This window comes from Lissotriton vulgaris, chromosome 2_1 (assembly GCF_964263255.1).
Source record: "Lissotriton vulgaris chromosome 2_1, aLisVul1.2, whole genome shotgun sequence".
NCBI lineage: Eukaryota > Metazoa > Chordata > Amphibia > Caudata > Salamandridae > Lissotriton > Lissotriton vulgaris.
This window is the reverse complement of record NC_141687.1, coordinates 160540554-160566462: the sequence shown is the minus strand read 5'-3', so window position 1 is coordinate 160566462 and position 25909 is coordinate 160540554. Positions and strand designations below refer to the sequence as shown.

The 25909-nt window shown below is 45.5% G+C and overlaps 2 protein-coding genes across 3 annotated transcripts in view; both read right to left on the bottom strand.

The window, feature by feature from the left end:
* The window catches only part of LOC147729749 (eosinophil peroxidase-like), a 28712-nt gene extending 24631 nt beyond the window's left edge, over positions 1–4081 (bottom strand). The window contains exons 1-2 of one of the 2 annotated variants that reach the window (XM_086954637.1): positions 3904–4081; positions 295–610 (exon numbers count right to left, since the gene is read on the bottom strand). In XM_086954637.1, the coding sequence (XP_086810763.1) occupies positions 295–610; positions 3904–4032 (445 nt within the window). In that variant the 5' untranslated portion in view covers positions 4033–4081. Of the gene's footprint in view, positions 1–294; positions 611–3903 lie in introns of those variants that run through there. The other variant, XM_086954636.1, reaches the window with a different exon arrangement.
* On the bottom strand, positions 4030–20244 carry LOC147729748 (myeloperoxidase-like). Its single transcript, XM_086954638.1, has 6 exons — positions 20205–20244; positions 19320–19413; positions 16335–16510; positions 14782–14902; positions 5280–5409; positions 4030–4110 (listed from the first exon to the last, which is right to left on the bottom strand). Exons 1-6 carry the CDS (start codon positions 20212–20214, stop codon positions 4066–4068), a joined length of 576 nt encoding a protein of 191 aa, XP_086810764.1. The 5' UTR covers positions 20215–20244; the 3' UTR covers positions 4030–4065.
* Positions 20245–25909: the final 5665 nt, after the last annotated feature.

The following is a 25909-nucleotide window of genomic DNA, read 5'->3' as shown; positions in this document are numbered from 1 at the left end:
CATTGATCACCCCATGGAGGCCCCAAGATATGGTAAGCTTATGGCAGCTGGCAGAAAAGTTTATGCCTCTGAGTAATGGGAATTAGAGTTGGTAAGGAGACCTTGCATTTCTGGTGCTCAATAACATTAAAACGACACACGTTCAATTGTCAGAACAGGCAATCGTGCTTTGTTGCTCTCTGAAATTCAGTACACTATTTTCAAGTACATAAAGATACACTTTAAAGCTTTCAGAAATCTTGGACGTAAAATTGAGTATACAAATCCACTATAGGCAGAAACGATGCTACTCACCACTCAAGAAACATGGAATGCCCGAAGATCTGTTGGTTTGGACGCAGAAGTCTTCTCCCATGGTGTTAAAGGGAAGATGCTCGCGTCCGTTATCAGTAAATCTCTGGTTAATAGCCAACAGACCAAACTGGTTTGTCGTATCCCTAAGTCTGGTTGCCAATGCCATGTCACTTCCATACACTTGGCTTCCATCAATAAATGATGTCAAAATGTTAATCTGTTCTCGGACAGGTGATCCTTCGTTGCAAGCTGGAGCCGAGCGGAATAAAGGAATGCAGTCACTTCTGTTTGCAATCCTTGGATCATTGGGTGGAATCTGCATTAAAAACATCACAGGAGAAGATAGTCTGTTATTCTGATATATGATATGATGGCAATTTGTCATAGGACTAGTTGACATTTTAAGGTAAATGCACAAAGTCAGTTGCGATCTGGGTATAAATGACACTTTGAAGGAACCCGATATTTGGTAGGTACTTGAATGGTTTATCTAGGATAGAGCTTACCTGATGAGTTGTTGGAGGTAGAGATAGGGCAGTGGTATAGGAGTGTGGTTATTGTCAGTGGAGATATAGAAACGTCTTACAAGGTAGAGGTATTTTTTGGGTTGCGTGGATTGAATAAGAAGACTCTGAACCTCAGAGGATACTTTTTATACGTAGGTGTGGGTGTTGGTTCTTTGTATATATTATTCCAGGGAACTATTTAAACATGTCTCTATGGGAAAGAAGAGGTAGAGATCTTGTATGGGTTCTATAGATACAGCTTTGAATGTGGTGATCATAAACCTCCATGGATGGATTTTAAAAGGCAGAGATATAGTAGGCTGGTGTTTTTTGATTAGGCTACAGGAGATATAGGGGCATCAGTAAGAGAAAGTTGATGTACAACTTGTATGGGAATTTTTGTAAGAAACATTAAAAGCAGAGCTCGGAAAGCTCTGAGGTAGTTCTATGGTTTGAGTAATAAAGAAGAAGACATTGACATCCTAGATAGCATTTATTTATGTATTAATTTATGTATTTAGTCAATCTTTTAAAAATCTTTATTAGCCTCGTAGGCTACATTTAAATGTTGTTTTGTTAAATGGGCGATTCAGAGATTTTTTGATTTTGATTATGGTATGAGACATTTCAGGGTCTACTGATAGGTTGTCCCAGGTGGCAATATACTGATGGTTGTATTGATCGGTTATTGGCATTGAATGTTTGGAAGGTCTTTGATAGACAATTGGAAAGTCACATCTCAAGGTTCCTTTGATGGAGCACCATTGGAATGTTACTGGTGGTGAGGACATAGTGGTGGTTACTGTTGTTGCTCATTGGAAAAAACGGTCAGATGGCCCTTATAATTACAAGCGGGAAGTATCTGACAGATAAACTATAGCTGGACTGTCGGAAATAAATCCAGAATGGCTGGATCAGTGCACATTTTCAGGATATCTATAAAGTAAGTAAATTAGTTCTGTTTACAGTCACTATATGTATATTTGTGAATACCTACCAACAATCACACCCTCAGATTATAGGTTGGGCACTCATGATTTATCATGCCAGGTTGCGATTTGAAGGCTGGGAATCTTCATTTTCTTACTTCAAAATAAAATCTAGACTCTCTTAATAAATATTTTGTATTTTCTACAAACACTTTGTAAATGTAAGCAATCTCCCGCGATGATATCGGAGTGCTTTAAAGAACAATGCAACAATTGGGTTCATATTAAAACAGTGAAGATTATGCAGCCAGATCATGTATTACCAATTCATTAGAACCCTAGTATGTCATAACCTTAAATATGTTTTAAGAAGAAGAATGTTTGCATATTCTCTCAACAGATTCAGAGTGAAGGAGATCCAGAACTTTTCAAGTAGCGCTACAGAATTATGGACCTGGTTCTGAGAAATCCTGAGAAATTGTTTGACCTCATTTTAGCCATTTGGAGAGAGAGAATGAAGTGCAAGACCCTGACCCTCTTCAGATTGAAAACTATTTTGTTTGGGGGTTGTTCTATTACAGCTGTCTTGTAGATGACGGCCTTAATGTTTCATTCAACCACTGCACTATTGGCTCGCTTATAGAATAATTTACTTTACTAATTCAATTGTTAATTGATTGCATCAAGCATAGAAGGAGAGCAGCTAGAGACCTGGTACTCACCGTACGGCCCGCGGTACCCATGGCCCCCCAGAGAGAGAGAGAAAGTGGAGAGAGAGTGAGGGCGAGAGAGAGTGAAGAGAGAGAGGAAGTGGAGAGAGAGAGTGGGATTGGAGAGAGAGAGTGGAGAGAGTAGAGAGAGAGAGACTGACTGACTGAGACTGACTGACTGACTAACCAAGAGACTGGCTGGTTGAGAGAGAGAGACTAACAGTGAGAGAGATTGGCTGAGAGGGAGACTTAGAGACAGACTGGCTGAGAGGGAGACTTACTGAGAGAGATCCTGACTGACAGAGAGAAACTGGCTGACAGAGAGATAGAGAGACTGACTGACTGACAGAGAGACTGCCTAAGAGAGAGACTGACTGAGAGAGAGACTGACTGGGAGAGAGACTGACTGGGAGAGAGACTGACATACTGACTGGCTGACTAAGAGACTGACTGACAGAGAGAGAGAGAGAGACTAACTGACAGAGAGACTGACTGACTGAAAGAGAGCAAGAGAGACTGACTGAGGGAGAGAGACTGACTGACTTAGGGATAGACAGACTGACTGAGGGAGAGAAAGACTGACTGAAAGAGAGAGAGACACAGAGAGACTGACAGAGAGACTGACTGAGAAAGACTGACAAACTACGAGAGAGAGAGACTGACTAAGAGAGAGACAGACTGGTTGACTAAGAGCGAGAGGGAGACTGATAGAGAGAGAGACTGACAGAGAGAGAGAGAGAGACTGACATGAAGAGAGAGAGAGACTGACTGGGAGAGAGAGAGACTGATAGGGAGAGAGAGAGAGACTAACTGACAGAGAGTAACTGAGAGAGAGACTGACTGAGAGAGAGACTGACTGACTGACTAAACTGACTGACTCAGAGAGAGAGAGAGAGAGAGAGAGAGAGAGAGACTGACTGAGAGAGAGAGAGAGCGAGAGAGAGAGACTGACTGACTGAGAGAGACTAACTGACTGAGATAGACTGACTGACAGAGAGAGACAGACTGACAGAGAGAGAGACTGACTGAAAGAGAGACTGACTGACTGAGACAGAGAGACTGACTGACAGAGAGAGAGGTAGACTGACTGACAGAGAGAGAGGCTGTGATGGAATTGGGGTCAAAGTGTATATGAAGCTGTTCAATGGCTCTTAAGATTGCTATTGTCTGCTAATAAAAATATATTATCAAAATGTGCTCTTTGTAGTTACATCTGCTTTTGAAATACAGCATTGTCTCATTGTCTAATGTTTTGAAACAGGTTTGATTTTTTTACTCTAGCCCCCCCTTCACCCCAACTGACCATGCCCCCACTGACCCAACCCCTACGGGTGCGGCTCTCGGCCACAAACCACACTGTAATTTTGACCCCGACAGAAGGTTTGTGAGTACCCATGCACTAGAGGAAGCCGATTCCTATCATGTGAACAGATATGGTACAGTAAACAAGGGTCTGCATAATACCATCAGTGGGAAGCAAGGTGGTGCCTTGACACAGGTGTGGTCACAGTCCAGGCCCTCAACAAAGGTGGTTCTGGCTGGAGTCTCTGGATAAAGGCTCAGGTCATGGTCTGTCCACTGACCAAACTGCATGAAGGTGAGTGACCGCTCATTATCCAGTGTGATTTAATTATTTGGAAACTGGACAATCTGGTTTGAAACTGCACGTGCCTGCAATAAAGAACAGAGAAAGATGATGGTCTTCCTTATATACACTCAACTTGCTTAAACACATTCTTTATTCTTCAGACTATCCCATCTTCCTCTAAAAATGAGATCAGCCCTCTGCCTACAGTTAAAAGGCCCCTCCTTCCTAATCCGGAAAAGAGATCATTGTCATTTCCTATCGCAATGACGTTTTCCTTTCTTCCTTTAGACTGGAGACCCCACACTTTCTGTGAAAGTGAGACGACAAACTCCTCTCCTGAAAAATTGATTATCATCTCTTCTTCTGGAAGAGTGAGCCACCTTCTCTAATGAGATGCCCCCACACACATGTTTTTGAAGTGAGACATATTCTTCCACAACCAATAAGACTTAACATTCTATTTCTGCGAAAAAGACCACTTTCTAATTCTTTGGAAGTGAGACCGCCTTCCAATTTCTAGCATGGCTAGAACTGTTACGCTCTCAAAGTGAGAACACTACCTTCTCTGCTGGGTGTGTGGACACCCATCCTCTCCTTTAAAAACATTCCCTTGTTTTCAGGAAGTGTGCTGGAGTCTTAAAACATTTTATTTCAACTTAATATTTTATGTATTCACTTAAATTGACATTTAATCAAATTTAAATCATTTAATATTAATACTATTTATCTCCTTTTTACCTTTTTACTATGTTTTCATTATTTATACATACTTACTTGTACTGATATGTGGAATAAAGATGTACCCAATGTAATGAATCATGTAATGAATCAGGATATAAATGTAGCAATAATCACCAGCAAAGTAATGACACTTGATATTTGTATGTGCGTTGTCATGGAGGTACACTGCTTAAGTGATGATGCATACGTGGAATGATGTGAGTGTTGTGCGTGGAATGTACGCTGTGAGAGTCAGTAGGATCGGGAGCATTAACAAACAATCTTTGCTCAAAGTTGGGTGTCCTATCTACATTTTACTGACTACTTTCCCTTGGAGCATATGTGGCACCTGATATATTCAAGAAGTAATCTGTCTGAATTGGTGAACCCTACTACACAACGTGGTTTGTACAGCCCTTCTATCGTATGGTAGATAGGCAACTCCCTTCTTAGCCACGGGTTCTACCATCAGTCATATCACAGAGCAGAAGCCCCTCCTACTTCACCATATTCTCAGCCTCTCATACCCTACCAGAGGGAGTGTGAATCCATTTATTCTTCTGTTCTCTGTCCATCCTTTGGGGAGGGAACGTCCATCTTCATACTCCGCAGGAAGCCAACGAGCAAACCCCCTGTTTGAAGCACCGAGAAGCGGATTCCTCCTACAACGAAAATGCAAGACAAATGTAACGAATGCTGGGATTAGGCTCTGCTAATAATCTTGGTGTTAAACATTGCATGGTCAACCATATTGAAATACCCACCAATCAAATGCTGCTGTGAAGAACAGTTTTTGAACTGAAAGTTTTGAGACATAGCAATAAAATGGTGTTATGTTGAAATTAATTGAACAGAATGCAACAGAATGTCAGGGAACACCAACTGCAATTCCATTACTGAGCGCTTAGTAACCACAAAATGGGATCCTAAGTTAGAAAGAAAGAAGAAAAAAAGGAACTGGACAGACAAACACTAAAAAAGTAAGTCTTCATTAGAACTCCAGAAGAAAATATTTATAACGACTATTATTAGGGATCGAGACCCATTGCTCTAAGGAGGCCTTGGATAATTGTTTGAAAGAGAGTGATGCACCGCTGTTAAGTTCTTTTGTTAAATTTATGGATTATACATTAATTTTTTATTTATTTTGCAATATCCTATAGCGCAAATGTGGCCCAAGGAAATTAGAGCGCTGTACAAGAGAATTCTAACTAATGTGGACAAACAATAGAAACTTTTTACACCGGAGAACAATACAGTCAAGAAGAGGCAATGGACATTGGGTGGTGGTGTTAAGAGCAGTCAGTGACCAAAGTGTCTTTGGAAGAGGAGAAGGGTTTTAAGTTCCTCTTTTAATGTAACCCTGCATGGGGGCTATGTGTTGAGTTGGATGAGAGAGTTGCAGTGCTAGTAGAAATACTGAAGAAGGACTGCCTCATGCAATACTCTTCTTTTTCAGGAGTTTGAGTAGGAGGGATTCAACATTCCTTGACCACAGTTGTACACTAGAGATGTTTAGTTTCTTAGCCTGATAGGAGGCTTTGGAGTTGTGAAGGACTCTCTGAGTAAGGCAGACAGTCTTAAATTGTGCCCTTTCTCCAATGTGGAACCATTCACAAGTGAGAAGGATAAGAGAGATGTGATCACCGTTTTTGTAACCTAAACTAATCGAAGAGGCACTGTTAAGAATAGGTCTGAGGGAGACCAGGTGAACTTCAGTGAAAATCAGTTAGAAAGATGTTCCCAAAGTCCAATCTGGAGAGAACTAGTGTCCTGACTAGGGACGTAAAGTCTTAGTTAGGGATGCCCTGTCTGATATCCCAAAGTAATCTAAGGTGGTAGCGTGAGTTTGTAGCCATCGTCCAGATATGAGATTGTAGATTAAGCCGATTGTCAAATATGAATCCTATTCATTTCACTGTCCACAATCACTAGTATGCAACCTAGGAAGAACAAGATTTAATCCGATCTTGGACAGGTACACAGGAATATTTGCGGTAAGATTTTTAAAAATTCTGTTTTAGTTGGGTGAGTTTTAGGTTGTGGATGGACAGCTGCTTTTGAATGCTGGACAGGGTGTTGGTAAGCAACTAGGTGTTAGTTGAGGAGGAAATTTTGATAAGGCTCTAATTATCATCAGCATATTGGTGATAAAGTATACGAACATTACTGAGGATTTCTCGAAGAGTCTCTAGATAAACAAAGTATGAGACAATATTAATTCCTGAGGTTAACTTCACATGATATGGAACTCACTGTTTTATTTGCTTGGAAGGGGTTGGAGAAATAAAAGGTAATCCAATTTAGAATTGTTGCCTTAGTGCCCATTTATTCTTTCAGGATATTACCTGTATCAAAGGCATCTGAAAGGTATAGAAGAAGATAATGGCAGGGGCTGCTCTATTTGAGGAAACAGAGTGTGTCGTCAAGTACTTGTTGTATTAAGGTCTATGGGATGCAGCCCTGCCTGATTGAAAGTAGTCCAGGAGGTTGTTTGTCTGGCTATCAAAAGAAAGTTGTGAGACTACCCAGCCTTGTCTCATATGGCCTAGAAAGGAAACATTTATGGCAGGCCAGTAGTTGTTCAAGTTCCTGGAGTCTGCACAGGCCTTTTTCAGAAGGCAGGAGTATATCCCACTTTCAGTCAATCTGGGAAGGTATCTCGCATAGCTGAAAAATTCACTAAAGTCGTCCAGAAGGGTAGCAGCTCTTTGACAAAATCATTACTAATGGATCCTTGCACAGAGCATTAAAGTGACTTGGCAGTTTAGTTTTGAGTAGCTCTGAGATCGATATTGCATCAACATCAGACAAGCAAGGTTGTGCCTTACAGGTGAGCTTTTGGTCTTGGTCATCACGGTCAACAGACCGGGTAAAAGAGAGACCTCAACAGAATTTATTTTCTTTGCAAAGAAGGAAACAGTCTTCACACTTGTCTTTCGAAGCATGGGCAGTGGGGACGGAGGGTGGGTTTTTGACTGTTATATCACTTGGAAGGGAAGCATTAAGTGATTCTTGGAGTCATCGGTTATATTGGAAGGACACATGGGGTTGCCAAATGGACAATGGGCACCACTTCCTTCATGAGGATTGGAGAAGGGTTGAAAGTGTGGAAAACAGGGCATTTCAGTTTGGGACTTTGCTTGGTGAGAACAAGATCACACGACCTCGCCCAGGAGTAAAGAGGGTATCCCCTATAAAGTATAGATCAGTCCAAATACTTGGGTCCATGTCCTCTGTTCATCTCTTCTTAAAGAACATAACAACATTAAGAAACAAAATTAATGAGAGGGGACTTATAACTGAAAATGAGAGATGCACATCTTCTTGTGCCAGCCCTAAAAGACACACAAATGATGGAATGTAGAAAAAATTAAACATTCACCCCCAGTCAAGAGATCTGGCATAAATTCTCTGTTCTTTTGCTCACCATGCCACCCCAGTGTAGACCCAGCCATGTGCAAATCAGTCTTGACCCTGCTTTTCATGGGAACAGTCCAGCTCAAACTGTCAAGTCAGGTCCTCACTGGACCAGAGACAAGCACCCTAAGACCTTTTGGGAGTGTTAGACCTGGCACCATTGGGTGGGACCCCCTGAATTGTTCCCTTTGCCTTCTGTGTTTTTGCAGTATGTTGGAATTTGTTTTTGCTTGTCTGGATGCTTAGGGCACTTTGCCACTGCTGTTCAGTGCCAAAGTGCCAGTGCTCCCTTTGTAAATTGTTGTTATTGATTGGTGTTTCCATGATTGGCTGATTTGATTTACTAGTCAGTCCCTAGTACAGTGCACTGTGTGTACCCGGGGCCTGTAAATCAAATGCTGGTAGTGGTCTGCAGCACTGATTGTGCCACCCACATAAGCAGCCTGTAAATGTAACTCTGGCCAGCCATTGTCTAGTACTGCCCTGTCTACTTAGAAAGTGTTCCCACTTGCAAGGCCCTAACCTTCCATTTTCCTACATGTTAGTCAATCACAAGGTAGGCCCACGGTACCCCTGTTGTTAGGGTGCACTGTATGGAAAATGTAGGACATGCCTTGGTGTGTTTGGCCTGTCCTTTTAGTGAATTACTGCCAGTTTTGTTTTTCTCTGTTGCAAGGCTACCTGTTTCCATAGGATAGAATGGGGAGTTTGTTTATAACATCTTATAAACATAACTACCCCTGGGAACAAGGAGGGAATATAAAGTTTGATACGCCTGAACTCGAAATATTAAAATGCATCTTTTAGTTAGGGTGATTTTTACATTCTGTGTTTCAAAATACCACTTTTGGAAAGTAGGCATTTTCTTGCTTAGCCATCCAGTGTGTCTCTGCTAGGTTTGTGTATTGCATGTCTGGCTTTTGGATGACAGGGGCTGGAGGGGAGTAGTGGCTCCAGAGAGCCTGATGAGTCAGGGCTAGGCTGCCTTTAGAGTAAGGGGAGGAGATTTCCTTTCATCTGAATAGGCCTGGTCTGCCAAGGACAATGCTGTATACACCTCCTGCCAGGAAGTTGCACCAAAGAGGACAGAACCGGTTTTGACCAAGCACAGGGCTTTTCTGCAACTGAGAACAAAGAATTTTGTAGTATAAATATTGGGGACCAGACCCCAGAACTTGAGATTACTTCTGGAAATCAAGAGGAACCTTTGCAAAGGAGAAGAGCCGGAGAAGCTGAGGAGGAATATTGTCCCTGTGCTGTTTGCTGTCTGGGGTTGGCCTGCAGTGGCTGCTTGCTACTAAGGAAATGAGAAAGGACTTTGCTGTTTGCTGTGTCCCATGCTTGAGAAAGATCTCCAAGGGCTTGGATTGAGCTTGCCCTTTTTTCACGAGGTCTCAGGAACATCAAAGACCTCACCAAACTTCAGGGGACCATTTCAGGAACCGCTGGTTTCAGTTCCCTGGAAAAGAAAAGGGTAACTGACTATGTCACCAAGTTTGTCGCAGGAGCCGTGTCCTGAAGACACCGCAGAGAACACTGCCTCGTTTCGCAATGTAACTCTGGTCTCACCGACTCTGTCAATGAGCCGCTGCTTGCACCGCGTCTTGTGGGCAGCACACTCTGCAACACTTCGCTACACGCTGCACTGACATCTTTGACTCAGTCGCTGCCCGACTCGAACGTTGACCGGCTCTGTCGCCGCATCATGACCTGCCAACACTGCATCACCACCACCTCACCCTGCAACGTAAGTATTGGTCTCACCGACTCTATCAATGAGTCATTGCCTGCACCGAGTCATGAGGACATCACAAAATGCAACGCTTCCATCTCACATCGCAACTGGGATGGTTGCCCAGGAATGGCTCGTACCATTGTGTCTGCCGCAACAACAAAAAGTACTATCTCCGAGTCTGTTGACGCTTTTGCTAACCTGTGTCGATGTGGTTGGCAGGAATTGTTAGACTTTGCTGTATTTAGTATCGTGGTAGCCCGCACAGAGCTACTAAGTCGGAGGAACTGTTTTTTCATGTTTTTCCTGCCTTTTGAAGGTTATTTTACACAGTAACTAATTTTAAGAGTATTGTATGGTGGATTTTTGTTGTTTGATCTTGTTTTGATTGAGATAAAGATTACTTATTTTTATAAACTGGTATTGTCCATTTGTAATGTTTTCACTGTATTCCTCAATGTATTCAAAAATGCTTCATCCACTGCCTCTGAGATAAGCCGGTCTGCTCTGGCCAAGCTACCAAGGGGGTGAGCAGGGTTTATGTTAGAAGTGTATCGCCCTTACCCTGACTAGGAAGCAAGGTCCCTACTTGGACCAAGGTATCTTCCTCTGCCAACTATATACCCCCAATTCTAACAGAGAAATCACTCTTAATCAACCAGGCTAGCTTGAATCCAGTGGCACAGTGAGCCCGGGAACCATGTCTGGGCATACCCAGTACGGTGAGGGTGAACAAAACAAACACAAGGAGATGATGGATGGGGTGCTGAAACTTTTCAGACACTCACCCCCAATCACAGTTCTGGAGTAAATTCATTGTTCTTTTGCTCACCATGCCAGCATTCTGTCCATCAATTGTTGCCACAGTATTCCTCTGTAATGTTATTAAAGTCTTTCTGAGAACCACATGAGGAAATATTCCATCTAGCGCTTTTGACAAGAGCTGTAATGTTTATGGTTTTGGTGTCAGGAAACCACATTGTCTCTTGTTCCGGTTGTCATTAGCTTTTCTGGTGGCCAAAGGCCAGAGTGAATTAAATCTGAAAATGGTCAGACCAGTACACTAGTATGAGGTCTTTGGCAGACAAAGGTATATCCTTTGAGATGAGCAGATCAAGAAGGTAGGCCTTAAGCTATGAGGATTTTTAAAAGCTTTGTATGAAAATACTGTCAACAAGGAAAGAAGGCAATAGATTGACAGATTGGTCTTGGATGTCACTCTAATACAGATGAAATAACAGAGGAAGATGCTGGCCTCAGGAAACAACAGTTGAAACATAATGAAGTCTATGCACTCTTCAATAAATGTGTTATCTTTACTAGGGGGTGGTAGATGACATTTTGTCTGAGAGTAAATGCCTTATGAGTGAAGATCTCATTTGATGGGCATTGGAAGATGTCATACAAAACAGCAGGAAGTTTTCAGAAGCCTAATGTGATCTTATGAATAATAACTACTCCACCACCATACCTGTGCTCTCAGTTACACCGTTTAGAGAAATACTGCTAGGGGAAAAGGATGTTGAAGGACTCGGGGAGCCCTATTCCAGTTATGACTAGGTTTTCAAGGTTGAAATTCAAGATGGTGTTAGAAATCTACATACAGTTCTTTACTACAACAGATGTGCAGCATGCATTAAAGAATAGAGTGTCCTGGACATCCCCCGACACAGACACATCTCCGGACACCTGAGAGACCTGCACTGGCTCCCCGTCAGCAAGAGAATCACGTTCCGTCTCCTCACCCACGCACACAAGGCCCTCCACGACTCGGGCCCCAGGTACCTCAACAACCGCCTGACCTTCTACACTCCCACCCGCCAGCTACGATCGACCAGCCACGCCCTCGCCGCCATTCCACGTATTCGAAGAGCCACCATGGGAGGAAGATCCTTCTCCTACCTGGCAGCCAAGACTTGGAACTCCCTCCCCATCCACCTCCATCTTACCCAAGACCTCCTCTCCTTCAGAAGCAACTCAAGACCTGGCTGTTCGAGCAGTAGCGAAACCCCCACCCCCAAGCGCCTTGAGACCCTCCGGGTGAGTAGCGCGCTATACAAATTTCTTGATTGATTGATGGATTGATTGATTGATCTTGTAATGAACACAGGGTTGTGCAGCTGACTGTTAAGTATTGAAATCAGGTTACGGGTAGGTGTGGGGTGGTCTATTGTTTATGATAACTGGGATGATGGAGTTTAATGGGTTTGGTCACTTACCTGTTTAGCATTGGTGCATGTTCACAGAGTCTATATAAACTTCTACAACTTTTCAAATGTCTCTATCATTGAGAGAGGATTGTTTTCTCCTGAGGCAAGGTTGACTGATAGTTTATCTTTCCGGATTATTTATCTGGGCCATTGGTTGGGGTGGTAGATGAGGTGGGCTCTGAGCTAAATCTTCAATTCAAAGGAGGTTGTAGATCTGAAGGGGGAGAAAAAGTGTAGTTCTTGGAGATAAAACTTGGATTGCCCTATCAGGCTGGGGGCTGAGTCTGGGAGATGGGGCTTTGACTGGCCTGATGGGTTACAGGATTAAACTGGTGCACTAGAAATGAATGTAGGCTGAGTGTTACCTAAGGAATAAGCAGAGGAGAAGGATTTTGGGGACCATGAGAGTTAGGATGCATTGGAGGAATTTGGGAGATAATCAGACGGGGTTTGGGAAGAGAGAGCGTTGGAGGGGCCGTAAGGTTGTAGGGAGAGGGAGGAATTTACTATAGGGTTTATACTAACACAGCTTCCAGGCAAAAGAGCTGGAATTCGTTCATGTCCATAAAGCTGAAGGTGAGTACAGTTGGGCTTACTATTGCTGCTAGAAATAAATGAGGTCCAAAAGCATGGTCTATATTCTAGCTAATTTCATAGTTCCCTATTGCAGTGAAGGGCACTGTGTGGCAGTTTCATTAAATACTGTTTTACTGCAAGATTTGGTGTGGGTTAGTACTGAGTTCTTTTGAGGAAAGGTGACAAGTAGTCTTTTTTCTGGACAGATTATTTTTCATATGGTTGTTGGAGGTACTCTTTTCCAGCATCAGAGGGAGATTCATGGGTTCATGGCTTGAAAACGTGCAGAAGGAGACGAGCAGAGGGAAGTACTTAAAACAAGATGGTGGGTTTAATAGAGACAGGTCAATCGTATCAAGTCCAGCCTCACGCCCTTAAAAGGAGGCAGAGGGTGCCCGGCTTGGGACAGTCGTAGAGACAGTCAAGCTTGAGCTCAGGTTTAAGAACTCGGCATTACAGACGCAGTAGGTGGGCAAACATTGACTCTTGATGGGCTGCACCAGTGATGTAGGTGGAGCAGGGTGAGTGCAGGAGCAGTAGAGGCCTCCTCTCCCAGTCACTACTGGCTCTGTTCCCTGCTACCGGCTCCTTTAGCATGAGGCTGTGCCAGCACTCACCTCAGCCTTCCTCCATGAACCACAGGCTCTTTAAGGCAGTAGCATTTCATCTCACATCCAGCTTGGCCATGGGGACGAAGGAGCCATTGGCTTTTCATGCAATTACAAGTGACCAGAGAGCCGGTGGGACTGAAAACCTCTTTGGATTCTCATTCAGGTCTCATAACTTGCAGCTGCATTCCTGGATGGGATGCCCTGAGAAGAATGTGCACCTAATGTATCCCAGGCTACAGGAGCTTGTAGTGGAGCTTCCGTCCTTGTGGTGCATATTTTGTGAGAAGTAGCAGCTGCTTAGGTGTATAATATAATATGATTTTCATGACACCAGCTTTTGTGTGTATGTTCTACTAAAAACAATTTTTTAAACTGTATTTTATAATATGATGTGTCCTGTTGATGAAAACATATTTAGCCCCGCTTGAGTTGCAATGGTTTAAAATTACTATGCAGTAAATGATGCATTCATTCATGTAGTGATACTTCTATTCATTCAGAGGATGCCTTTGTGATATAAAAAAATGTCCTTACAGCATTAAGAATCTACACAACAGGTGATACACCTCCTCCTCTGAAATGGCAAGTGACATTCAGGAAGACAGGTGCCACCTTATCGCAGGCTGTACTCAATTCCTCCAGCCTACATTTGGTTCTGTGCATGTTCCACTAAGAGCATCCTGCCTGAAGCACATATTAACTATACTATACTGCATGAAAGGACTGATAGCAACTTCCCTGTTTGGGGAGGCTCTCGGTGTCCAAAGGAATTTATTGTGCTGAACATTATATGAACCCTCCCATTTCTGAGAAAGGCACCTTTTTAAAATTAAGTAGTCAGATAATCCATTCTCTGTAGTGACCACCTCATTTCTTGTCATATTAATTTACATTGGAGGGGAGAGTTAGATGTATGGCAAACCATTTACAGCATATTAAACACAACTTGAATGAATGTATGACAGTCTCCAACTGAGGACCAGGTGCTCATATCTAGAGTCGCTGGAATTATGCGGCAGAAGATGGCGTAATCATATGGCTGGGTTTAGGAAATTATGCGGCAAGAAACACCAAATTATGTGGCGTAATGGGGTACATTTTGGGATAGTATTACTTCATTATTTTGTAATATTTACACTTCTTAACACTGTCTGGGCATGGGGTGCATCTCATTAGTACATCTAAACATAGCTATTAACAACAGAACGCTGACCAGTGTACTTTGGCAAAGGGTCCTTACACTGCGCGGCAAAAACACGGCACAGCATTTTCACAAATGTATGAACTGTCTGAGCTAAGAACAATTTTTTGGGTTAAAATCTTGGGACTATGAAACAGATGATGGATTATGTAACAGTTGTGGCAGATCCATAATTATGCGGAAAAACACCATAGCTGCACAGTTACATAACTCCAGTGCCCCTTATAGCTCAGAGTGACCCACAGGCATTATATGTCAAAGGAAGCCACGGTGAGCACAGTTACCTGTTGTTGCATTCGCCAGTGATGGTTCTGAATCGACTGTTCGGACAAGCTGTGGGCATTGATTGATAGGCACAACCAGTGACCTTGGAGACGGAGTGAAGCTGTTCAGCAGTGAGTATATCTGCAAACGGTTACAGCAAAAGTATTATTGAATTGTTACTAATCCTCCCAACCCCTATATTACTGAATATATACTTTTTAACTCCCCCTACATTTGCCAAACCATTCCAATCCTATTTTGTTTAAAAAAATTTTTTTTACCATGCTTGCCTAATTCAGGCACTTTTATCAAAATTATTTTTCCCAAAGAATCCTTAATTGGTTAGATTGGGAGCTGTTCTACTGGTCATCTCAAATTGTTCCTTTATCTGTGCATAGTCTTGTCTTCTTTAAGTATAAAATGTACAAAGTGCATTCTGGAAAATGTAAGAGAAATATGGCACTGTACAAAAAAAATCCAAATAAGATTGGAAGGATATATGTCTGATAAACAAAAGGATAAATAACTTTGGGAACATTTTAAATCTATTACAAATTTAAAAATGCCGAAAATTACAAATACAACCACAATGGAAATTATTAATTTTCAGTAGAATAGATATTTCAAGAAAGAGGTCGCGGGACGATAACAAGCCGGCAAAAGTCTACCCAAAGAAATGTGTTTTTAGTGCATTTCAAGAAACAATTACTGAGGAGATTGTGAGGATTTCAACTGACAAAGAATTTTAAAAAATATAGTACAACATCAGAACATGCTTCATTTTAAAGCTTTTGTCTATTGAAATAGTGGTTTCTCAACACAATATATGCCCTTACTGGTGTTGTTATGCCTCAAGCGCACCAAACTAGACTATAAAGGCTGCGACCCAGATCCCTTCTCAAAAGCAAAGTCTTTTTCAGAGAGAGTGACTTCCACCCACCAACAAAGCCTCCTCTACCACCCCTTCCTAAACTCTGGGAATGGAGAATTAATGGAATGTGGCTTTCAGGAGACATGCTCTGTTGGTCATAGGCTTTGGTCGTACTTAGAGGACTTGAGTCTCTCTCTGCCCATCAAGGCCAGACTTAGAATGAACAGACTCCTTCTCCTTCCTCGTGTCCAAGGCCTGGAACACCCTGCCGCTCCACCTCAGACAGACAACATCGTTCCAATCTTCGCAAGAAACCTCAAAACCTGGCTCTTCGACCGAACCCCTCCTTGATGCAATGGATCCTGCCCCCTCCCTACCCCCAGCGCCTTGAGACCCTTACGGGTGAGTAGTTGCACCTAACAAACCCTTGATTCATTGATTGATTGACTATCAGTGGTTGTATCTGATGTCCTACAGTTGGATAACCCGCTGATGAGTCTCTCACTGGTTGCAAAGCGCAGCCTCTTGCCAGCTATAATATATAATATCTGATAAATAATACTAAACAGTCTTTTAGTGCTTACACTAAACAGTCTGCCGGTGGCTGCACTGGGCCCTCTCTGGTTGGTTTGACTGAGCAGCACTTGGCTAGTTGCTAGTTAGTGAACAGTCACTTCCCATGGTTATTCATCTGTCTCTTACCTGTGATATTGAAGGGCCTCTGGTAGGAGTTCTCCACTCTCTCCTTCAACAACTGGAAGGTGGTCTCCATATAATCCGCTGCCCGGATGGCGGTCCTGCTGCCTGCCACCGGCTGCTTGAAGAAAGCCATGATGTCCGAGGGCGAGAGGCTCCCCTGCTTCAGTTTGTTCTTTAAACTGGGAAGGGAAAATATAATTTGGGTCTGGTCAATTCGGTGTGTCTTCAATTTTTAGTGAAATGTGTCAATTGCCAGTGCTGCAAATGAAGACCTGGAGCTACACACTGATCATAAGCAGCACCGCAGCAGTGCAAACCTTGCGTCTGAGGACTGGACCTACATGTCTTAAAGTTCAGATTCACTTTTATGTTCATCAAAGAAGTGAGCTCTGTAGTGCAGTTACTTTTTTCATTGCTAGATCTGAATCGGAGTGTACCCCTTTTTTCTTGTTTTATTAAACTAACTTCTCTAGAACAGTGTTCCTCGCATGCTGCAGCTCCCCATTAGGAAAGATTTTCAAATTGTGAGCTTGGACAGGAGGTTATTGCAGGCAAAACAGAAAGACAAAGTTTTAGCCTAAGAGTAACGTGTTCTAGACTAGTCTTGACAATTTGAATTTCTGATGTGCAAGAGTCTACACATTCTTAACCAGTTTAAGATGAATGTCATTGAGAGCCCTTGAACAGTCCTCCAGTAATCCTCCAATAGAATGAATATTGGGAGTAGATCATCTGTGTATTGTAGTAACAGGACTGTATCACTAAATAACTTGTCTACTTGGTTTTCTACAGACCACCATTCGTCTCAATACCTGTTTAGTAAATTGAAATAGTCAATACTAAGGTCCACGTAATGTGGCCTGTAAATGCTGATTTGTGCACACATAGGAGTTCATGCCTGAATTAAGATGCCAAGTTTTACAATAATTACAACACCGACTTATTTTTGCCCGCATCATTTTTTGCAGCTTATACCGCAGTGGAATTTATGGGGGTAATACCATCAAACTCCAAATTTGCAGCCCCAGAAAAAGGCCGAAGCGCTGAGTTTCAAGCTAGCCTGGCTGATGAGGGGTGATAACCCAAAACCGGTTCCAGGATGCTTGTTTTCCGGTCCAGGTAGGCTCTAGCCTGGCAGTTCGGGCTGGACTGTTCCAATGAGGAGCAGGGTCAATGCTGATTTGCTTATGGCTGGGTCTAGACTGGAATGGCGTGGTGAGCAAAATAATGATGGATTATACTCATATCTGAGACTAGGGGTGAATGTTTGACAATGTTCAGCATTCCGTCGACCCTCTTTTTGTGTTGCATATCCTAATGTCGTGCCAGAAAATATCAATACCATGGGGTTATGTTCTTCACTATTCTGATTTCCGCACTTCGGAATGAGGGCTAATTTGGTACTACTTCATATTTTTGCCTTCTCTGTGGTTTGTAAACTCTGCATGTGCAGTGTCTTTGATGGCACTAATTCCATCAGATTTGACATGGTAACAATAATGTGGAGAATCACAGTAAAACTCAAAATACAAATTTGGTTCAAAGTGCCCACTCGTAATGAGGGCAAGCAGGTCTTGTCATAAATGGGTGCACTGTTACTAAATCCTACAAATTTGGACAGCTGGCCTCAGGAAGAAGATGTCCCTACATAATTTCTGCATGATCTCTTTCTTTAGGTGTGAGGAATGAGGAGTGGAGTTAGTCGTCAGGGTATCAAGAACTGAAGTAAAGTAGGGGTGGCATACTTCACCGGCAGAGAGAAACGAGGCACAACACACATGGCTACCCCCGTACACAGAGCAAACATAGGTCCTGATGTAGAGTTGGAGGCGGGTACTCCATCACAAATGTGATGGATATCCCATCCACCTTATTACAAGTACCTTAGGATATACACTTGTCATAAGGCGGACGTGATAGCAATCATCTTTGTGACACAGTAATCTGTCCTCTAAACTAGATTAGGTCCACGGTATCACCAGTAGCAATGAATGCTTCACAATCGGAGAGAGGAGAGGTGTGACACACAAGGGCAGGGTAGTATAAGCCACCCTACAGACACAGAACAGACTTAGTATCACCAGCAGCAATGAATGCTTCACCATCGGAGAGAGGAGAGGTGTGACACACAGGGAGGGTAGTATAACCCACCCCGCATACACAGAACAGACTTAGTATCACCAGCAGCAATGAATGCTTCACCATCGGAGAGAGGAGAGGTGTGACACCTGGAGGGTAGACTAAGCCACCCCGCATACACAGAACAGATGTAGTATCACAAGCTGCAATGAGGTCTTCACCATCGGAGAGAGGGAGGTGTGACACACATACAGGGTAGATAAACCCACCCCACATACACACAGTGGTGGTGCACGCTTCACCAGCAGATACTAGAGAGCCGAAGAGGAAGTGGTGCTCGATAAGAGGTGGCGGATCTCAATCGGTTGTATATAGAGCGAATCTCGTGGATTTATGGGAATTCCGATGGCGGAATGATAGATTCAGCAGTGATGGAAGCTCCAAAGGGCTGAGTTAGAATTTGGCAGTTATGATTGCTCTGAAAGGGCAGGTCAGAGTTCAGAGATTCAACAATGATAGGATGTCTGGTGGTGATCTATGGTGAATTCTCTCTTCACTCCAACAGTGATGGCAGCTGTAGAGGGACGAGTTGAGAGATTAAAGGCCAGACAGCGGTAGTTGCCTATTTTGAAGGGGCAGGTTCTAAAACATGTTATGGTGGCAGCTCTGAAAGAGCATCTTGGGCAGTAGTGGCAGCGCTGAATGTGCAGGTCAGAAGTGATGTCAGCTTTGATGGTGAAAGATGGAGGTTCAGAAGTTGAATAAAGAATCCTAAAGAGACATGTCAGACGTCGGAATCCGCCAGGCATTCTGCGCCTGATGGCGGGATTTGATACCTCCCTGTTACTCCTACACTTGAGAAATGTTCCTATAGATATGACCGGTACTACCCAAACCTTCGTGACTCACGTTTGGCGCGTGTGCTTGTAGGCGGCATCCACCAGGTGCTTGGCTTCTTCAGCACACCTGAGAACGAAGGAAGTCTCCACCTCTTCCAGCCCATCTGCAAAGAGGAAATTCAGATTAAAACACACAGTGGTGCCAGTTATAAGAAGAGCCTACAGTCTGACACTTATCTGCAAGTGCTGCTGTGAAACGAACAGTACCTACCCGAATTCAGCCTGTGTAATGAAAAAACAAAGTACAGCCTTTTAATTCGCCAGTGTATCATGCTATTTTCAGGAGAATACAATTTTCAACCGGCTTTCTCACAGTTACCGTGGAATTCTATACACAAAGGCGTGGGAAGAGTTCGAGGGAGTAAACCTTTCCAGTGTATTAATACATGTATCCATAGTTCCTTGAAATCAAAAAGGACAGGTCAAGAAAGAGAGAATTAAAGAAACAAAGCAAAGAGCAAAGCCAGGAGAAAAAGCAAAAAGAAGTTGGAAGGAAAAAGGCGGTGTGGAGACAGTGAAAGGTAAAAAATGCTTAAGGAAAAAAGTGAGGTGAGAAGTAGGCAAAGGTACATGTGGTCGATGGGAAAGAGAAAAGAAAACAACCAGGGGAAAAGGAGACACAGACAGCAGATGTGTAACAAGTGTTGACAAAGCCCACCGGTCTCAGTTTTTTTAAACAAGAATTGTAAAAGCCAATACATATGTTTGTAACTGAAAATTAGCTTTGCTAATGCTTGTTACTAGCGATGTCTCCAATCTGAGGTAAGACCTTTCTGTAGAATCCTGCAGTATCTTAGGTAGTTACTAGTGGTCACTTGAGTCAGAGATACATTCTTACTGCAGTAGTCTTCATGGATTCAAAAACAAATCCTGTTTCTGTTTCAGACTGGAGTACCTTTGGTCATTTGTAGTAAGAAACAGGACTTCTCTAGCAGGCTGCAGTACTGTAGGTGTTTACAAAATATCAGACTTCAGGAGCATGGGTTAGTAACCGAGGTCCTGGACTCAGAAACAAATCATTTCAGGGGCAGGTGGAGTATTTTATGTTATTACTATAGGTTCTGGAATCCATCACGAAAAGTTTTCTGTAGCAGTTTGCAGTACCTCAGATCGCCACTAGAGGTTCCCAGAGTCCCCCTTTTCTGGAGTAGACTGCAATACCTGAGAACCAGTCAACGGTGGCCACTCTGTACACGCTTCGGCGTGACTCAGGGCACTGATGAGTCGTGATGCCCCAGCCAGGGCCGGCCTAGGGCATGGGCGAGCTGAGCTCAGGGCGCCGTTATTCAGAGGCGCATCTGGGAACTGAGTGACTTAATGTCATGCAAAGAGCAGCGCGTCCATTCCACTTGATCTCAGTCGAGCGAGTCCCATTAAAGACGTTGTAATCAGCCCTTGATGTACATCAGGGCAGCCATATATCACCCATTTATAACAGACACCTCCCTCACTCATGACAGGCACAGCTCACCCTCTCATAGCAGGCGTATCCCACCCACTCAAAGAAGGCACAGCTCACCCACTCATAGCAGGCACATCTCACCGACTCACAGCAGGCATATCCCACCCACTCACAGCAGGCACAGCTCACCCACTCATAGCAGGCACAGCTCACCCACTCATAGCAGGCGTATCCCACCCACTGATAGCAGGCACAGCTCACCCACTCATGGCAGGCGTATCCCACCCACTCATAGCAGGCATATCTCATCCACTCATAGCAGGCACAGTTCACCCACTCATAGCAGGCGTATCCCACTCACTCATAGCAGGCGTATCCCACCCACTCATAGCAGGCACAGCTTACCCACTCATAGCAGGCGTATCCCACACACTCATAGCAGGCACAGCTCACCCACTCATAGCAAGCACAGCTCACCCACTCATAGCAGGCGTATCGCACCCACTCATAGCAGGCATATCTCATCCACTCATAGCAGGCAGAGCTCACCCACTCATAGCAGGCGTATCCCACCCACTAATAGCAGGCACAGCTCACCCACTCATAGCAGGCACAGCTCACCCACTCATAGCAGGCGTATCCCACCCACTCATAGCAGGCACAGCTCACCCACTCATAGCAGACACATCCCACCCACTCATAGCAGGCACAGCTCACCCACTCATAGCAGGCGTACCCCACCCACTCATAGCAGGCATATCTCATTCACTCATAGCAGGCACAGCTCACCCACTCATAGCAGGCGTATCCCACCCACTCATAGCAGGCACAGCTCACCCACTCATAGCAGCCACAGTTCACCCACTCATAGCAGCCACAGTTCACCCACTCATTGCAGGCGTATCCCACCCACTCATAGCAGGCGTATCCCACCCACTCATAGCAGCCACATCTCACCCTGACCCGTCTGTCTCTGCACTATCAATCCCTTTAGTACCCATGCGTCACCCACTACTAGACCCGACATATCTCACCGTGCCACTGCCGGCCTCGTGAGACATTGGCGCACTGACACCTTCGGGTAAAGTCCGCGCTATATAAAAAGGCATAAATAAATAAATAAATACATGAATAAATAAACATTCATTGTAACATTCATCGTAACTGACAGTCAGTCCCCTCCTACCCGAAGTCACAGCGGCCTCTGGCCTCTATCCTCACACTCTGTCACCTTTCCGCTCAGGGGCTCTCAGTCCGCACAGATCTCACCCGCGTCCAGCAGTCGAGAGCCCAGAGTGTCCTCGGCAGCGGTCTCACCCCCTGACACCCGCCGCACAGGGCACTCTCCAAAGCGGGTGCACTAACTCGGGGGACAACCTGTAGACTATAGGCTAAAAGCATGGCAGGGCCGACTCCACCTTTCATTCTGCACAGTTTTACCAGCATGTTTTAGGAATGAGCGCTCAGGGGCGAGTAGGGAAGAGGGACAGAGGCTGCAGGACAAGGCCTTACCGTAGAAAGAAGACGCTGCTGTTTGCAAGAAGCCCAGTGCCAGCAGTAACCGGAGGGCAGCTCTCACGGGACCCATGGCTGAAAGACAACAAGGGACAGAGTTAGAGACGGCCTGCCCGACCCGGGCAGCCCCCAGCATCAACATCCACAGGGAGGGCTCTGGAAGAGCGGGGCGCTCGGTCCCCAGCACCCCGAGCATCCCCGCCTCCACCAGCTCCACCTGACCCCAGTGCCTGGCAAGGCTCGCGCTGCAGGGGGCACGGCTGCTTTCCAAGAAGGGTCGTGACCTCCCGTGACGCAGCCTACCTGCCGTCACTTGTGGCCTGTGATGGGCGTTACTGATGATGAACAGGGCCTGGTTCCATCAGCTGGGGGGGGGGGAAGCCTGACCCCCGGGGGCACACACAGGGGCTGGCATGCTGCACCCAGGGTCACAGAAGAAAACGGGATTCAGTGCCAATCACAGGGCGTGTGCGGGCACCGCGTCACCCCAACCACAGAGATGCTGTGCCAGCCTGGTGCAGCCCTGGCACAGGGCCTAGGCGCCTTGAACCGGCGCTGGAGTTGCATACAGCGCTGTACAGAAATATGTCTATACCATAATATACAATAGTGGAGGTGGACGAGCGCTACATCTCTCGTGTCTAAGTCCTCTCTCGGACAAGGTACGGACAGGGGGAGTCTACCCCCGTTGCTCTCGCTCACACAGGGAGGGTACAGACAGGGCGAATCTCTTACCTGCTGGTAGGTTGACTATACGGTGTGTGGCCTCTCCGCTGCTGTGCTCTCTGACTGGCGCCGTGCAGAGACAACGATTCCCTTCGTTTTTATAGACCCAGTGTCTCGTGACTCAGGCAAGAGACCCCCGCGGTCACAGCCCTTCCCCTTTCCCGTGTTTCCGGGGTCTTGCATAATGATGAGCCCCCCCCCCCCCCCCCCCCTCGCATTCCCCCTTCACCTGAAACCGACGACCAGAGAAAGAGGAACACACTGACCAGACTTAGTGACACGATCACGACACGTGTGTGAATACACACTACAAAGCCGACGTGAACACACCCGCGCTGACAAGGTGGGCCCAGCACACGGCATATTCACCTCACAGGAGTGGCGTCAGCATTAGTGCAGCAGGTGCAGTGGCACAGGAACCCAGTGTGAGGGGCCCATTGAACGCACTATGACTGTCTGTTACTATCCACTTTGGGCTCGAGTGGCATTTCCCTGCTTGAACTAGTGCCCATGACGCATTTGTAACTCATTGAAGCCTCAGCGCTATGTGGCAGGTTCCGAACTCTCATGATCGTACTATAGAAATGTTGCAAATAATTATTACATCGAGGTGAGGCAGCAAAGAAGGAAAATGCAAAACGATACCGTTTCCACCCCCTTCCAATGAGTTTACATTGGAAATCTGTTTCTCGGAGGTATCTTCTCTGGGTCGGAGGGAGCGCTTGGTTCCTGGGCAGTATCCCTCCTCTGCCCCGTTGTTTCCCACAGTTCTTCTTCTGGGCCCACAGGTACCATTGCCCTCCGAGTGGATTACCAAGTAACTCCTGTATTAAAGTAGTATCGGCTTCTTATGGTTACCCCCACTTTTTGCTTTTGTCACACTGTTTTTGGCTTAGTCTAACTTGGTTCCTGCTATCCAGGAGCCCAGGCTATCTGCTTTCTCCCTTAAATTGCAATGCATGTACTTTAGGTACACTCTAGATTGGATTCTGGTGTGCCCTTATCAGTCCCTAGTATATGGTACACCATGTACCACCACGTGGAGGTGACATCGGACTATTACTCAACAGAGAAGAACTTAAAATGATTTTACTCTTTGACAGTATTCAAAACGGCTTGAACCGAAATGAGGATTGGACCTCACTCCTATGAAATTCAGCCGCCTTGATTCCGAGACATTGAGTATACCACAGAATTTAATGCCACCTTGACCCACCTTTATGATAACTAGCTATCTCTCAGTTACTAGCAACCTACAGATCATAATTTTGGGTTCCTTCCTTCTTCATTGCCATAATTGAAAATGTAACCATGCTTGTAAATAAGGGAATGTGAGGAAGTCACCTTAGTCACTTGCATGCCTTGCGCGATCATATCGTCACTCTAATCAATTCACTTTCCCTTCAACGCCATGCTATCGACCCTCAATGACCCAACCAACAATTCAACTTCCCGAATAGGTTCCTGCCACTTCCAATATGGGCACCACATCAACTCCAGATCCTCGACCAGTGACAGCTGGATAGCGCATTAGACTCCACGCTCCTCGCGCTCATGTAATTATTCCGATGCACCCTAGTACGGCGCCTCAGCAACGTCGGAATCCAGGACAAGGCGCTGGAGTGGATCACCTCCTTCCTCGACGGGAGAACACAGAGAGTCCGCCTACCACCGTACAAGTCAGAGGCCACCGAAGTCATCTGCGGCGTCCCCCAAGGATCATCTCTGAGCCCCACCCTCTTCAACGTCTACATGAGCCCCCTCGCGGCCATCGTACGCAAACACAACCTCAGCATAATCTCCTACGCCGACGACACCCAGCTGATCCTCTCCCTGACCAACGACCCCGCCGCCGCCAGAGCCAACCTGCACGAAGGGATGAAAGAGGTAGCCGAGTGGATGACGACCAGCCGCCTGAAACTGAACTCGGACAAGACGGAGGTCCTCATCCTGGGCTCCTCTCCCTCCGCCTGGGACGACTCCTGGTGGCCTCCCGCCCTGGGCACCGCACCCAAACCGACAGACCATGCACGCAACCTGGGCTTCATCCTGGACTCCTCCCTCTCCATGACCAGGCAAGTCAACAACGTCTCCTCGGCATGCTTCAACATCTTACGCATGCTACGGAAGATCTTCTGGTGGATCCCCACCGAGACCAGGAAGACCGTCACCCAGGCCCTCGTCACCAGCCGACTGGACTACGGCAACGCCCTCTACGCCGGGACCACCGCCAAGCTCCAGAAGAGACTCCAGCGGATCCAGAACGCCTCAGCCAGACTCATCCTCGACATCCCACGAACCAGCCACATCTCCGGACATCTGCGAGACCTTCACTGGCTCCCCGTCAACAAAAGAATCACCTTCCGCCTCCTCACCCACGCACACAAAGCCCTACACGACCAAGGCCCGAGCTACCTCAACAGCCGAGTCAACTTCTACGCTCCCAAACGCCACCTCCGATCAGCCAACCACGCCCTCGCCGCCGTCCCCCGCATCCGAAGAGCGACTACAGGAGGAAGGTCCTTCTCCCACCTGGCCGCCAAGACCTGGAACTCCCTCCCGACCGACCTGCGCCTGACCCAAGACCACCTCTCCTTCAGGAAGAAGCTGAAGACCTGGCTGTTCGAGCAGTAGCGGCTCCCCCCCCCCCCCAGCGCCTTGAGACCCCACGGGTATGTAGCGCGCTTTATAAGTGTCACTGATTGATTGATTGATTGATGCGCCTTCCGGCCCCTTGACGACTCACTACTCTCTATAAAATAATGGGCAATACATCACTCCGGCATGCTTTAGGCACTTGAAATTGATACATGATAGTCACGACTTGACACTAATACCCATCATGGCATGAAATAATCACAATGCGCCGTGGATGATCTAGTACTAGATGCCTGACACATCTCTCACAAGAATGACCAAATAGCACCTTTAGCATGGTATGAGTTCATTTTTAGAGG

Bases quoted from the DNA above. Each gene is read 5' to 3' on its own strand.
- LOC147729748 (XM_086954638.1), bottom strand. The intron at 5,410-14,781 runs GTAACTGTGCTC...TTTTCGTTGTAG, and splicing joins ACTGGCGAATGCAACAACAG to GAGGAATCCGCTTCTCGGTG. The intron at 4,111-5,279 runs GTAGGGTATGAG...TCTTTATTGCAG, and splicing joins ATGGATTCACACTCCCTCTG to GCACGTGCAGTTTCAAACCA.